Source organism: Pongo pygmaeus, chromosome 16, assembly GCF_028885625.2.
Source record: "Pongo pygmaeus isolate AG05252 chromosome 16, NHGRI_mPonPyg2-v2.0_pri, whole genome shotgun sequence".
Taxonomy (NCBI): Eukaryota; Metazoa; Chordata; class Mammalia; order Primates; family Hominidae; genus Pongo; species Pongo pygmaeus.
In genome coordinates this window covers 105,378,928-105,393,120 of record NC_072389.2, presented here as the reverse complement: position 1 = coordinate 105,393,120, position 14,193 = coordinate 105,378,928, and the positions used below count along the sequence as shown (strand labels likewise).

Below are 14,193 nucleotides of genomic sequence, written 5' to 3'. Positions count from 1 at the left end.
AGCAATTACTGCCACTAGAAATTTTTTTCACGGGCATGACTTTAATATCCTCTTTCATTACAGATATAGTATGTACATGTAAAAGCAAAACAACAACAAAATTCATTTCACATGTAAAATTCAATGATGTTTCTGTATTTTTTCAGTCTATTTCCTATGTAGCATGATAAAATTAAATAGTAGTATAGTAGTTCAATGGTTTTCACTAAATTTAAGCAGAGTATCTGTTTTCTCCCTATAGTAACACCACATGCATTTAACATCTACACATCTTAGCATTTAATCACTTTAATCACTCTTAATTTTATGTAGATCTAATCTCTTTAATAGTCTCAAAACCTTATGTTTTCTCTGTATTTCTCAAGTGCACAAAGCACAATACTCCATGTATTATATGACCGCTCAAATATTCTGTTAGCTAGTAAACTGAATGAAAATAGAGTTGAGAAGGTTCTTTAAATATTCATTTAACAAGAAAATTTAACTAGCCAACACAATCTAGTCTGTTCATGATACATATTTACATGTAAATTGTGCCATATACCCAAATCACCTTTTATGAATTATCTTTGAATACTGGTCTATATTTGATACTTTAAAATTCTCGGCAGGGCACGGTGGCTCACACCTGTAATCCCAGCACTTTGGGAGGCTGAGGCGGGCGAATCATGAGGTCAAGAGATGGAGACCATCCTGGCTAACACTACGAACCTCTGTCTCTACTAAAAACACAAAAAATTAGCCGGGCGTGGTGGTGGGCGCCTGTAGTCCCAGCTACTCAGGAGGCTGAGGCAGGAGAATGGCGTGAACCCGGGAGGCAGAGCTTGCAGTGAGCCGAGATCGCACCACTGCACTCCAGCCTGGGTGACAGAGCAAGACTCCACCTCAAAAAAAAAAAAAAAAAAAAAAATTCTCAATATAAAAACAGAAATTACAAGTAGAAAAACCTCCACATCTGTTGATGTACTTGTTTTTACAAATAGATTTGGGAACAAACAAAAACAAAATAGAATACAATGGAGGAAAGCAATAAGGAAAGGAATGAAAAATACTGACTATCACTTATGACAAGAGTATATGCCTAGAAGATTAGATTATAACAAAATACAACAAGCCACAAAGCAAGAAAACAAGCTGTTAAGAGTCTACATTTTGCCTTGATTTTAGTGTTTTCAGTTCAAAGCAAGTTTTTGGTTGTCATACAGAGATTTTCCTTCTACACACTAGCTTTCTAAGACATCTAAAAGTGAAAAATCAGTAAAAGCCAACTAATTAGTAGAGTGTTAATTAGTAATTTTACAATACAGCCACGTTTCAGTTCATAAATTTGATATGAAAGAGGTAACGTAATCTAAAATTAGGCTGCAGAATACTAACTACATAATTAAAACTCAAGATTCAACTTTATTATTCTAAGACAATATTTTTAAACTGATGATTTTAATTACATTAAAATGATGTAAATTCTTTATATTAACTTCAACAGAAATCACAAAAGTTAGTTTTAAATTCAGAATGGAATCAAGTCATGTTTACTCCTCTCTACTCCTCTAAAAACATGGACACATACATACACATACATACATACCTAATAAAAAAGAGACTGGGTTTTCTTCAAGGAAAGTAAGAATCCCTAACTACAAATTTTCATCTGCCAGATTTGGTGAAATTTAGATGAAAATGAAAGTGGATTCAGAGAATTCACACTGAGTTCTTCACAAAAGTGGCAGTGTCCTCTGAGAGGATCCTCTGATTAGTGCTACAAGATTCACAAGTATCAGAAGCCCACGAAATAAGTGAAGAATCTTGTTCTAAATGTAGAATGCCAGGGAAGGTGAAACCAAAATAAATAAAGAAAATAATTTTATAGGAAAGCTATTTCTGTTAACTCATACTTAATATAATTGCCAAAACTGTCAGAGATAACAGATCTAAAATGTGAGCTGGTATGGCTCAGAAATCAATGAGAAGAGAAAAAAAATCAAATCATAACAGATTTTTAGCACAATAATAAAAATCAAAGAATCAAAACAGAAAACTAAAATGAATAGAAAAAAGTTGTTTGTATTGTTGACAGATAATGAAGATACCAAAGAACCCCAGAGCATTTAGCAAAGGAAAAATATTTATTAAAAAATAAAATACAGAAAGGCATACAATCTTAAAAAAGTGATAAGGAATAATCAAATTCATGGCATTTTCAGATTAAGTTACTGAATGTCAAGGTCAAAGAAAGAATACCATGTACACCAAGGAAGGAAGTGAGTCACTTTTAAGAAGGGAAAAAACTCAGTCTGGTGTTAGAATTCTGGCAACATTCAAAGTCAGAAGACCAAATCTCTACAACGTTCTGGGGAGAAGAAATAGGGCCTATACCTAGAACGTTAGACCTAGCCAAGTTAGACTTCAAGTATAAAGACAATAAACATTTTCAAACATAAAAAAACTCAGGAAGTATAACATCTACAAGCCCTTGTTAGGGGCAAAAAAACCAACAAGCATTACTTGCTGAAAAAAAAAAAAGAAAAGAAAAAAAAACCAAACAAAAAAAACCCAGTCATCTGAGTAGAATATAAGTTGAAAAAAGTTCAATGCTGCATGCTCAGCTTCTAAAACAAAGCTACTGTGTGGCAGTGAGCGGGTGCTAAAAAAATTTGTTGAATAAATCTGTAAAGGAATAATGAAGAAAAAGTGAGAAACCCCAGAGGGTATGCTGGAAAATGTACGGGGTCAGAGATGTGGAGGCTTGTAGCCTGGAGAAGAAATCGACCAGTGGGATTACGAGAAGACAAATTTTTAAGTCAGAATCTTGCTCTGTTGCCCAGGCTGGAGTGTAGTGGCACGAGCTCGGCTCACTGCAAGCTCCGCCTCCCAGGTTCACGCCATTCTCCTGCCTCAGCCTCCCGAGTAGCTGGGACTACAGGTGCCCACCACCACGCCCGGCTAATTTTTTGTATTTTTAGTAGAGACGGGGTTTCACCGTGTTAGCCAGGATGGTCTCGATCTGCTGACCTTGTGATCCGCCTGCCTCGGCCTCCCAAAGTGCTGGGATTACAGGTGTGAGCCACCGCGCCCGGCTGAGAAGACAAATTTTTAAAACAGCAGTTTGGGTTCAGCTTGTGCTTCTCACCTCCGCTGCCTGGAACACTCAATGCCTGCTACATCACAAGAGAATTGGCAGCCATGCTGATGCAGACAGACGCCCTCCAGAATAAAACCTCGGCAGTACAAAAGCTCTGCTGGAGATAGGAGGTGAAGACATCAGGTAGAAACTAACTAACCTCTGGCAGTGTGACTTCTCAACCATTCTTACTCAGAACCTCCAAGTTTGGTGGATTACCAGGTAGAGAAAGTACCTTCTTCCAATGTTCTTTTCCCTGGGGGTCTCTCTGTGGAGCTGCAATCAGAGTTCTTTGCGGATACTATGACTTTTTTGATGGCTGGGGCCCTCTAACAAATTTATATGATCAACTAGGATCATGTAAACTAGTACAAATACATACAAGATCACAGGGAATAAAAATCAACTAGACTGGTGAGTTAAGAGATGTATCAAACTAGATAAAAAACCAATATCCAGCCTTTTATACTATCTATAAAAGACATACCTAAAACATAAGGAAACAGTAAGGTTGAAAGTCAACACAGAGTTTCAGACCTACAAGAAAACACTGGCTGGGCGCCGTGGTTCACACCGTAATCCCAGCACTTTGGGAGGGCCAGGTGGGAGGATCACTTGAGCTCAGGAGTTCGAGACTAGTCTGGGCAACATGGTGAGACCTCACCTCTGCAAAAAGTACAAAAATTAGCCAGGCATGGTGCACATACCTGTAGTCCCAGTTACTCTGGAGGCTGAAGCAGGAGGATTGCTTGAGCACAGAAGGCCAAGGCTGCAGTGAGCCATGATCAGGCCAATGCACTCCGGCCTGGGTGACAGAGCAAGACCCTGTCTCAAAAAAAAAAAAAGAAAAGAAAGAAAAGAGGGGAGGGGAGAAAGGGAGTGAAGGAGGGAGAGAGGGAGGAAGGAAGGAAAAGAAAAAAGAAAAGGAAAGGAAGAAATGTGTAGCTATATCAAGGTGAGGTAAGGTAGATTTAAGACAAATATGCCTTACTGAGGATAAAGATGGTCAATATGTATTGCAAAATTTGCCAAGAAGGTACATCACCTCTAAATACGTGCAAGCCTAATGAAATAGTCCCAAAATGTATAAAACAGTATTATTAAATCAATAAAATATACAAAGAAACTGACAAATTCACCATTGTGGTAAGTACAATTATTGATAGGTCTCAATGAACGAAAAACAAAAAGTAACAAAGAATACGGAAGGTTAGAACACAACAATGAGAGTTATCTGAAAGATATATGGAAACGCATGCATCCAACAATCAAAGAATACGTATTTACCCAACTCCATTAGGAACATTTAAAAAACCAATCTTGATTTAGGAAATAAAGCAAGTCTTAACACACTTAAAAAGGCTCACAATCTACTGAAATAACAGCAATATACACCACTATGATAAGCCCTGTCATAAAAGTGTTTACAAAGTGTTTTGGTAAAGACTGAAAGATACTATCTGAAACAGAGACAATACATATAGAATTAATATCCAGAATATGTAAAGAACTTCTAAGAGAAAAAAATCAAAACCAACTACCCAGCACAAAATAAGCAAACCACAAAAACAGGTTGCATTTCACTTTCCTAAGACCAGAAAAAAGAATAAAATAAAATTTAAAAAGGGACAAAGACAGAAAAAAGAGAGAGAAAAGAAAGGCAAACAAGACAGAAAGAAGGAAAGGCAAAGTATATGGGCAAATAGGAATTCTCATACAAACTTACTGCAGTGTAGCTAGTACAATCACTTTGGAAAGCAACTTGAAAACATGGTAAAGCTGATGATGGACATACTCAGCCTAGCAATTCCTTCTGAAAGTATTTATCACAGAGCAACTTTTACCCATGTATAATGAGACAGGTCAACAGATGTATACTGCAACACCACTTATAACAGTAAAAAATTAGAAACAACATAATTGTTCTTTGATGGAGTATTGATGAATTAAGAATATTTATTCCTAAAACTAGCTATACTGAATAAGAGCAGATGGATCTCAAAACACTACACTGAGTGAAAAAGCAAGTGCAAATGAAAATGTCATTATGTAAAACTTTAAACCCATGTTGAAACAATACTAAATAATACCTGTTAAAAAATATAAAGAAAACACAATGTAAATTCATGATAGTGGTTATGAGAAGGAAAGTAGGAAGAGACCAGGAAAAATCATAAAGAGGACAGTAAATCTCTAATTTTTTTCACTTTATGAATAAAAATAAAAATACATATAACAAATGTGTCAGCACTGACATATGTTACTTCTGGATAATGAATATAGCAATCCTTGAAGTATCGTTCTCTGTACTCTACCTTTGGAACCTTTGGAAAAAACTTTTAAACTGCTTTCTTTCTTTTTTTTTAAGTATATGAGGATGTCTGCTTTTAGGTTAGAGGGAGTAGTTGTTGGAAGACCAAAGAACCCACTGAAATCAACTAGTAAAACAGGATGAAATACAACAAATACCTCTTTAAAGACATCAGAAAGCTGCTGAAGCAGGAAGACTGGAGATGCTAAGATTCTGTAGTATCTTTCACATACAAGGTCTGAAGGCTCATTAAAAAACCACTAGACATGTCAAAAGACTGCATCATATAATTGAGAACAAAGAGAAAAAGGGATCAGATATGGACCTACAGGTAATCCAGATACAGCTATTCGCAGACATGAACTTAAAGATAACTATGGCTAATATTAAAAAAAATAGTTTAAAAATGGAGAAAATGCATGAAAAGATGGACCACTTCACATAAAAATGAAAAATCAAAAAGAAATTCTAGAATTGAAACTATATTATCAGAAATTAAGAATGTACTAGGCTGTTTTATCAGTTAATTTTAAAAAGCAGGAGAAAGGCTTACTAGAAAATAGATTGCTAGAAAATAACTAGGAAACATTCAAACTGAAGTACAGAGAAAAAAAGAGTAAAAAATACAGGAGGACAAAATACATAAGAAATGTATGGGACACAAAACAGTTATATGTAACTAGAATCCCAGAGAAGGAAAAAAATGGGACACAAGCAATATCTGAAGACACACGCCCCTTGTGGGTCCATCACAGTAAAAATGTATATTAACAAAGGAAAAGCAAAAGGCTTTAAAGCAACAAAAGAAAAAAAGACACATTATCTTTAAAAAAAAATTTTTTTAAGATCAAAAGCTGGCCTCTTAATAGAAATGAATGGAAGTTGGAAGACAACTGCTTCAAAGTACTAAGAGAATAAAACTGCCAATCTAGAATTCCACAACCAATAAAAACAGCTTTCAAAATGATGATACAACTGAAAAACAATTAAAAATTATGCAAAGAATTTGAATAGACATTTTTCCAAGGAAGATATACAAATGTCCAATAAGCACATGAAAAGATGTTCAACATCATTAGCCATCAGAGAAATGCAAACTAAAGCCACAAGATACCAGTTTATACCATCAGGATGGCTACAATAAAAAAGACAGAGCTGGGGGCAGTGGCTCACGCCTGTGATCCCAACACTTTGGGAGGCCAAGGCGGGCGGATCACGAGGTCAGGAGATGGAGACCATCCTGGCTGACACGGTGAAACCCCGTCTCTACTAAAAATACAAAAAAATTAGCCGGGCGTGGTGGCGGGCGCCTGTAGTCCCAGCTACTCAGGAGGCTGAGGCAGAAGAATGGCATGAACCCGGGAGGCGGAGCTTGCAGTGAGCCGACATCATGCCACTGCACTCCAGCCTGGGTGACAAAACGACACTCCATCTTACACAGAAAAAAAAAAAAAAAGACAATAACAAGTGTTGGCTGGGATGTGGAAAACCTAGAATGCTGACACGTGGCTGGCAGAATGCAAAATGGTGGAGTCACTTTGGCAGTCTGGCATTTCTCAAAATGTTAAACTTAAGAGTTACCATGTCATCTAGCAATTCTTAAGTATACTTTTATATACTTAGCAGCAAACATGCAGAAAATTTGAGAAGAAATGTAATAATGCTTTAGAAAATCAAATATCTACTAATAAATATAACAAAAAATGTAGAAGACTTATTTTGAAAACTATCAGCCATTATGGAGAGAATTAATGAAAACCAAATGAAATATAAACATGTTCATAGATTAGAAGACTTGACATTGTAAAGATTTCAATGCTCCCTAAATAAATCCCTACATCCAGTGGAAAAAAAATATCTAAATTCCAATAGGTTTTTTGTTTTCTTAAGTGAACACTGACACTTGGTTTCATTTGGATATTCTGAAAAAGGGCAAGAACAGTCAGCTGGTTCTGGAAAAAAAAAAAAAAAAGGTACAGAACTACACTACCAGATATCAAATTACAGTAATTAAAACAGTGTAGAATTAAGAAAGGATATACAAATAATCAAATGGAACAAAACAGAGAATTTAGAAACAGTTTCACACACATATGGTTACTCGACTCATGATAAAGGCAACCCTGTCATATAGTGAGATGGTTTTTGCAATAAATCGTACTGGGACAACTAAATATCCATCTGGAAAATAACAAATCCTGACCCCTACACCTCAAACCAAACACAAAAATAAACACCAAATGGATAACAGGTCTAAAACATGAAAGGTTAAAAAAAAAAAAAAAAAAAAAGAATTCTTACAGAAGAAAGCATACAAGAATATCTTTATGGCCTTATGGTAAGTAAAGATTTCTTAAACGTGACAGAAAAGGCACTACTCATAAAGGAAAGGGAAAAAAAGGTAAATGGGAAACCATTAAAATATTATTGATTTTTTTAAAACATTAAGAAAGTGTAGGCCTGGTGTGGTGGCTCATGCCTGTAATCCTAGTGCTTTGGGAAGCCAAGGCAGGAGGATCACTTAAGGCCAGGAGTTCCTGACCAGTCTGGGCAAGACACCATCTCTACAAGAAAATAAAAGAATGGGTCGGCCCTAGTGGTACATGCCTGTAGTCCAACCTACTCAAGAGGTGAAGATGAGAGGATCACTTGAGCCCAAAAGTTTGAGTTACAGTGACCTATGATCGCACCACTGCACTCCAGCCTGGGCGTCAGAGCAAGACCCTGTCTCTAAAATAAAATTTTTAAAAAAGAAAGTGAAAAGGCAAGCCATAGTTTTAGAGCTAATATTTATAATGCATATCATGGACAAAACACTCATCTGATTATATAGAATGCATATTAATAAGAAAAAAGCAGGCAGCCCATTAGAAGAAAACAAAATGAAGTGAACAGACTAGTCACAAAAGAAGATACATATCTAAATGGCCAATAAAAATATGAAAAAGTGAGCACCTTCATTAGACCTCATGGAAACTTAAGATTAAATTACTATTGTTCACCTACCAGAATGACTAAAATGAAAAGGACAATACCCAGTATTGCTCAAGACCGGAGCAGCTAGCTCGAACTCTTACACTCTGCCAGCAGAGTGTAAACTAGTAGAACTACTTTAGAAAACTTCTGTCAACTACTACCAAATGCATACCCTTATGACTCAGCAACTGCACTCCTATTTACCCAAGTGTTCATGTATACTATCGAGAATATTCAAAATTACAGTCTTCATAATAGTACCAAAGTAGAAAACAATCCAAATGTCCATTTACAATAGAAAACAGTAAATACATAAATTGTATTCTATTGACACAATAGATAATACATCAATGAAAATGTACAAGATATATTTACATATATCTACATGCAACAATACCACTGATAAATTTCACGAATGTAATATTGTGCAAAAGAACACACACTGTTCATATAAACTCAACAACAGGTGTAATTAATTTATAGTGTTAGAAGTCAGGAAAATGACTTTCCTTGGGGCAGGGGGAAACAACTGGGAGACAGAATAAAGAGTGCCTCTCGGGCGGTGCTCTGGAATATGCTGGCTACATGGTCTTCTTCTTTGTGCAAAAATTCACTGAACCACACTCTTAGGATTTCTGAATTTTTCTTAATCTTATACTTTAATACGGTTTACTTTTTTAAAAGTGTTTTAGATAAGGAGGAACAAACATAAGGTCTCACCAGAGGTGTCTAAGTGGAAGTAAAGCGAAGCAGCTCTTTAGGCGTATGATACTGTCACCCCTCCACCATCCACAAGATTATTTGTGTACTGTTTCAGTGATGAAGTGTGATTTTTATCTTGCTAGTTCACACCTGTAATTCAAAACTCTTATTTGCTACTACCTCCTCCAATCAATAGTCCCTAAACCACTCCATCAGAAGTTAGCGGTTTCTTCTATAAACTCTCCCAGTATCTAATATTATTTCTATTTGCCACATATTTAGATCTCCTATGTAGGCTATATATTTTTAGTGAGTTTCCAGGACCTAACACAGTCTCTTGGGATATAGCACATATCTGAATCTGGACAAATAAACGACATCTCTTTTCTTCTGCAAAGATATAGTTTTTCTCCCTTTCATGAAGAAACATGAAACTTTTAAATCAGAATCAAATTCTAAAATCAATAAAGATACTCTTTTAGTTTGTGACAAATTGTTTCTGTGTCTAATTTAACCTGAAAAATAAACTGTCCAATTATTTCTTTTATGTCTTTCCTCCAGTCTTTGCCAAAATTATCTGAGACAGAAATTCAGATAGTCCTTGCCCCATTTGGCAGCTAGGCAAGAAGCTGACACAACAGCTAAGTCCAACGTAACAACAGTCTCATTCTAGTTGCTTAGTGGCAGTATCTATCTTTTTAACAAGGTCATTTCCTCAACTCAAAAAGTTCCATTACACAGTCACCTACACATTCCTAGCTGCTCTTTCTCTCTAAAAATGTGAATCCCTTCCATAGGTAGGTCCAGTTTAGCTATGTCCAATTTAAACACGACTATCTACGGAATAATAAGGGCTCGAAAATTTTATGTGTCCTCCAGCCCTGCTTGTATGTTATTCCCCAATAAACCCTATTTTATATTTATACTGCATATATCCATGAAGCAGGTCCCTATGTCTCCTCTACACTTCATAATCCTCAGATTGTGAAGAGAAGATAATTTGCAGCCTTGATTGGAATCATTCCTTTGGAATAATAGCATGGATAGTTTACCAATCTTCCCTATTGTACCAACCTTCATAATGAATCATACTGTGTGGGCCTTATGTCTTTGTGGAACAATCTTCTGGGCCTTATGTCTTTGTGGAACAATCTTCATGAGTTGAAACCAGGGCTTCCTCTTTAATTCAGTCTATGGGCAACCCTCATCACTCCTACCAACTTCCTTACAGACTGCTCAGTTGAGTTTTATCTCCAATTATATCTATATTCCAGTGAATTACTACTCAGATTTGCAGAACACATCTTCAGTTTTGTTCTGTTCCTGGTAAACTTTCTGAAACCACTTGTTCTTGAAACTTCTCCTGATACGCAACTTTCCCAGAGACAGCATCTCTCCAGTAGTTCCTTTATAATATGCTATGAAATTATTTTTCCTTCTTTCTCCTGAACTAAGGAGTCGGTAAACTTTTTCTAAAAGTGTCAGAGAGTAAAGATTTTACGCTTATGGACCATATAGTTTCTGGGGCAACTACTCAATTCTGTTGTTATAATGCGAAAGCAGCCATAGACAATATGTAAATGAATGAGCATGACAGTGCTCTAATAAAACTTTATTTACAATAACAGATGGCCAGCCCATGGACCACAGTTTGTTAAGCCAACATTAGACACTTAAAACTTCTGGCCTCTTCATATACCAGCAACATTATAATTACCTTGAATCTGTAAGGATTTACCCACACTGGTACCATAAAATAACTTCAATATATTTTATCAATTAAAACTGATGTACATACATAGATTTATAAATATTTGCAATAAGTATAACAAATTCTCATTATATATTGGTTAACCAGAAAATTTAACTGACTAGAACACATTCACTGATAATTATAGTTAACTTAGCTAATTATAAAAACAGATGTGATAACTTAAAAATAATCAATATAAAAAAGACTAACAGTCAAATATATAATCAAATATACAGAAGACTAAATATCTTATGAAAAATCTATACAATGGATGGTAATGGTGGGGATTGTGGTGATTTTACTTTTGAGTATCTATGTTTTCTGTGACATATATTTATAATAAGGAAGTCTCTTTAAAGCAGATGATGAAAAGACACAATTTTATGATTGTTAGAATTTTTCATTTAGTCTGTAACTACAAATATTTAGACTTAAAATTAAGTTTAAGAAAAACCCAACCATTCTGTCCTATGTTCTTTTTTTAAAATAATATGTATATCAATTAAATAAATTAAAATTTTCATTTACCTGTCGGTTCCTTTCATCCATTATGCGTGTGATTTGTATTTTCTTCCGCCCCATTTTCAGTCACCTTTCCTTATTTCCTTATGTTCCAAATATTTAATTCAAAAGTTAATTTTCTTCAATACCCTAATGCATCGTATACAGCTTCTATTATTTCAGCTTCTAGTCCAAGGGCTACAGCTGAAATTTTCTACAAGATCTAAAAGAAAACACAAATTAGAAGATTTAAAATCTGTAAGTTTACAAATCATATAAGTGTTATACAAATTTCAAATTTGCTTTTACACTGCACACAGCATTATTAGTTGAAATTTCTGGTTATACAAAATCAATAAATAAGTTGAAGTCTTGTTAACTTTACCCCTAAAATACCTCTTGAATCTCTTTGTGTCTCTAGTTCTGGTTAAACTAATGCAACAATAATGTTTGAGGTTTTCTCAATGTATATAATAATAGCAACAAGAGCCAAGCCTTATTGAGATTCTTCTATGTACTAGACACTTTCCTAAGTATGGACATGTCTTAACTCATTCAATCCTAACAGCAATCTATAATTATTACCTCCATTTTATAAATAGAGACACTGAGACACAGAAAAATTAAGCAATATGCCCAAGGTCACGCAGTGAGGGGCAGAGCTTGGGGTTATAAACTCAGGGAATCTGGTTCCAGCACTTCTGTTCTTAACAACACAGAATATCCTTAAACACTTCTGATGACCTCCATACCAAACAATGAACTAATCTGGATAGCCCCAATCTGTCTTTTCAAATTCTTCTTGCAAATTGCCCTAGCCTCCAGCCAAATTACTATTTGTCAATTCACAAAGCCACTATATACTTTCGTAAAAATATGCATTTAAATGAAACATTCCTTTGGCCATTTAATGAACACCTCCTTATCAGTCAAGATTCAGTTTGCACTTCCAGATGAAGTGAAAATCAATTTCCCTTGGTAGAATAAACCACAGCACCTTCATGTGTGTGTGTGTATAAATTCTAAGTCTGCTTTCCTTCAAGACTTAAAAAATCTTTCAAGCGTTTTTTATTCCATTTATTCTGTGTAGTAGGATGACTGGAAATGATATAGTTTGTCATGTTCTGAATGACGGGTGTGTCATTTTAAAAACCTAGTGCTTTCAGACTTACATAATAAAAATATGAGGAGATGGGGGAATGAATGCTATAATACAACAGTCATAATAATACATTCCCATGGGAATTTTATGCAAGTATTTTTAATACTGTACATGTGTATCAATAAAACTTCAATTGTACTGTGCAAATCCAGTGTGTGATTAAATCTGGCTTTTGCTCAAAAGCTATGAGCCTTTCATTTCTTATCATTTCCGGCACTAACATCGGCACAGCATTTCTTATTTATCTTCCCTCATTATTTTATTTCTTCATTCATACAAACAGTAGTTGATCATCTATTAACTGATAACCTATTAATTGTTCACCTATTTCTAATAAATGTATTTCCAAACACTGAACTATGCACAGAGGATAACATGGTCAGAAAAAAGGATATGATTCCTAATCTAGCAGAGTTCAGAGTCTAGTAGAAGAAAAAGACATTAATCAAACCATAATGCAAATCAGTTTGCATAATTCCAAACTAGAAAGTTCATTTATCTTAATTAAATTTATGGTTCAGTAAAGGCTTCCCTAAGGATGTGTCTCATACTCAAACTCGAGCATGATATATACATATTAGGCAGAGAGAACAACATGTGCAAAAGCCCCATGACAAAAGGGAACGGGAAACATTAGAGGAACTGAAAGATGGCTAGTCACTGGTGGGGCCCAATCAAACAGGCTGTGTTGTAGAATACTCCTTTTAACAGATCACATTGTATCCAATTCCCAATATAAACACTTGTACTGTAGTAGGCAGGAGAAATATTAATACATTTTACTGCAGAGAGAGTACTGCTAAGGCATGCAAGATATTTTAATGGCTGTAAGATGGATACACTGTACTACTTTATATCACCTAAAAAATTCTGAATTCTAGAACATATTTGGGCATTTTTTGCTTTTGACAATGGTGGAGTAGTTTGCTTCAAACCAACCTTCTTTTGAGAACAACTAGAAAAGAAAAACACAAGATAATCTGTTTTTTATTACTAGAGAACTTTCAAAACTAGAGAATCTGCAGGGTGGAGATCTGGAAGAAATAGGTGAGACCAGTCTCTGGACTCATCTGCCTGTAGATTCCAAAACTACTGCCCGAGAGACTGAGAAAGTTAACAGAGCTTTCAAGAGACCTGTGGGTGGACATACAAAACTTAGATCTAGGGCCTGCCAAGGAGGAATAGCCCTAAACACATCAGGCATATGGACAGACTCCAAAGAACTATACTCTAGGTATAAAGGTAAACTAGAAACAGACTAGCCCACACAGGAATAGAAGCACAGCTTTAAATCATCTCAATCCCTAATTAGATTAAGGCAATCTGGGCTAACTACTCTTATTAGCCTAGCTGCATACCAGTAGCAAAAGTAATTCTCAGCAGAAAGATAACATCATCTAGAAATTCACATTTTTTCACGTTTCATATAAATGTCTGGAAATCAAAATATAACCGGTCAAAACCCGATTTTTAAAATGGCAATAGAAACAGATTCACAGTAGATCCAGATAATGGTGTTATCAGAAAAAAGTTTAAAACAAGTTAAATGTTCAAGGAATTAAAAAGTAAAATGAAGAATTTTCATAAACAAAAAGTGGAAAACGTGAAATAAAAAAATACAGTTTTGAAAAAGAAGTGATGGATGGTTTTAATAATACTTTAGACAC

General features: G+C 35.3%; 1 protein-coding gene across 26 annotated transcripts in view; it reads right to left on the bottom strand.

Annotated features, from left to right (window-relative positions):
• MEF2A (myocyte enhancer factor 2A) overlaps window positions 1-14,193 on the bottom strand; it is a 151,509-nt gene that overhangs the window by 72,520 nt on the left and 64,796 nt on the right. For all 26 annotated transcript variants that reach the window (XM_054450766.2, XM_063653030.1, XM_063653032.1 and 23 more), the window contains one exon: window positions 11,392-11,587. In XM_054450766.2, the coding sequence (XP_054306741.1) occupies window positions 11,392-11,445 (54 nt within the window). In that variant the 5' untranslated portion in view covers window positions 11,446-11,587. The remainder of the gene's footprint in view (window positions 1-11,391; window positions 11,588-14,193) is intronic.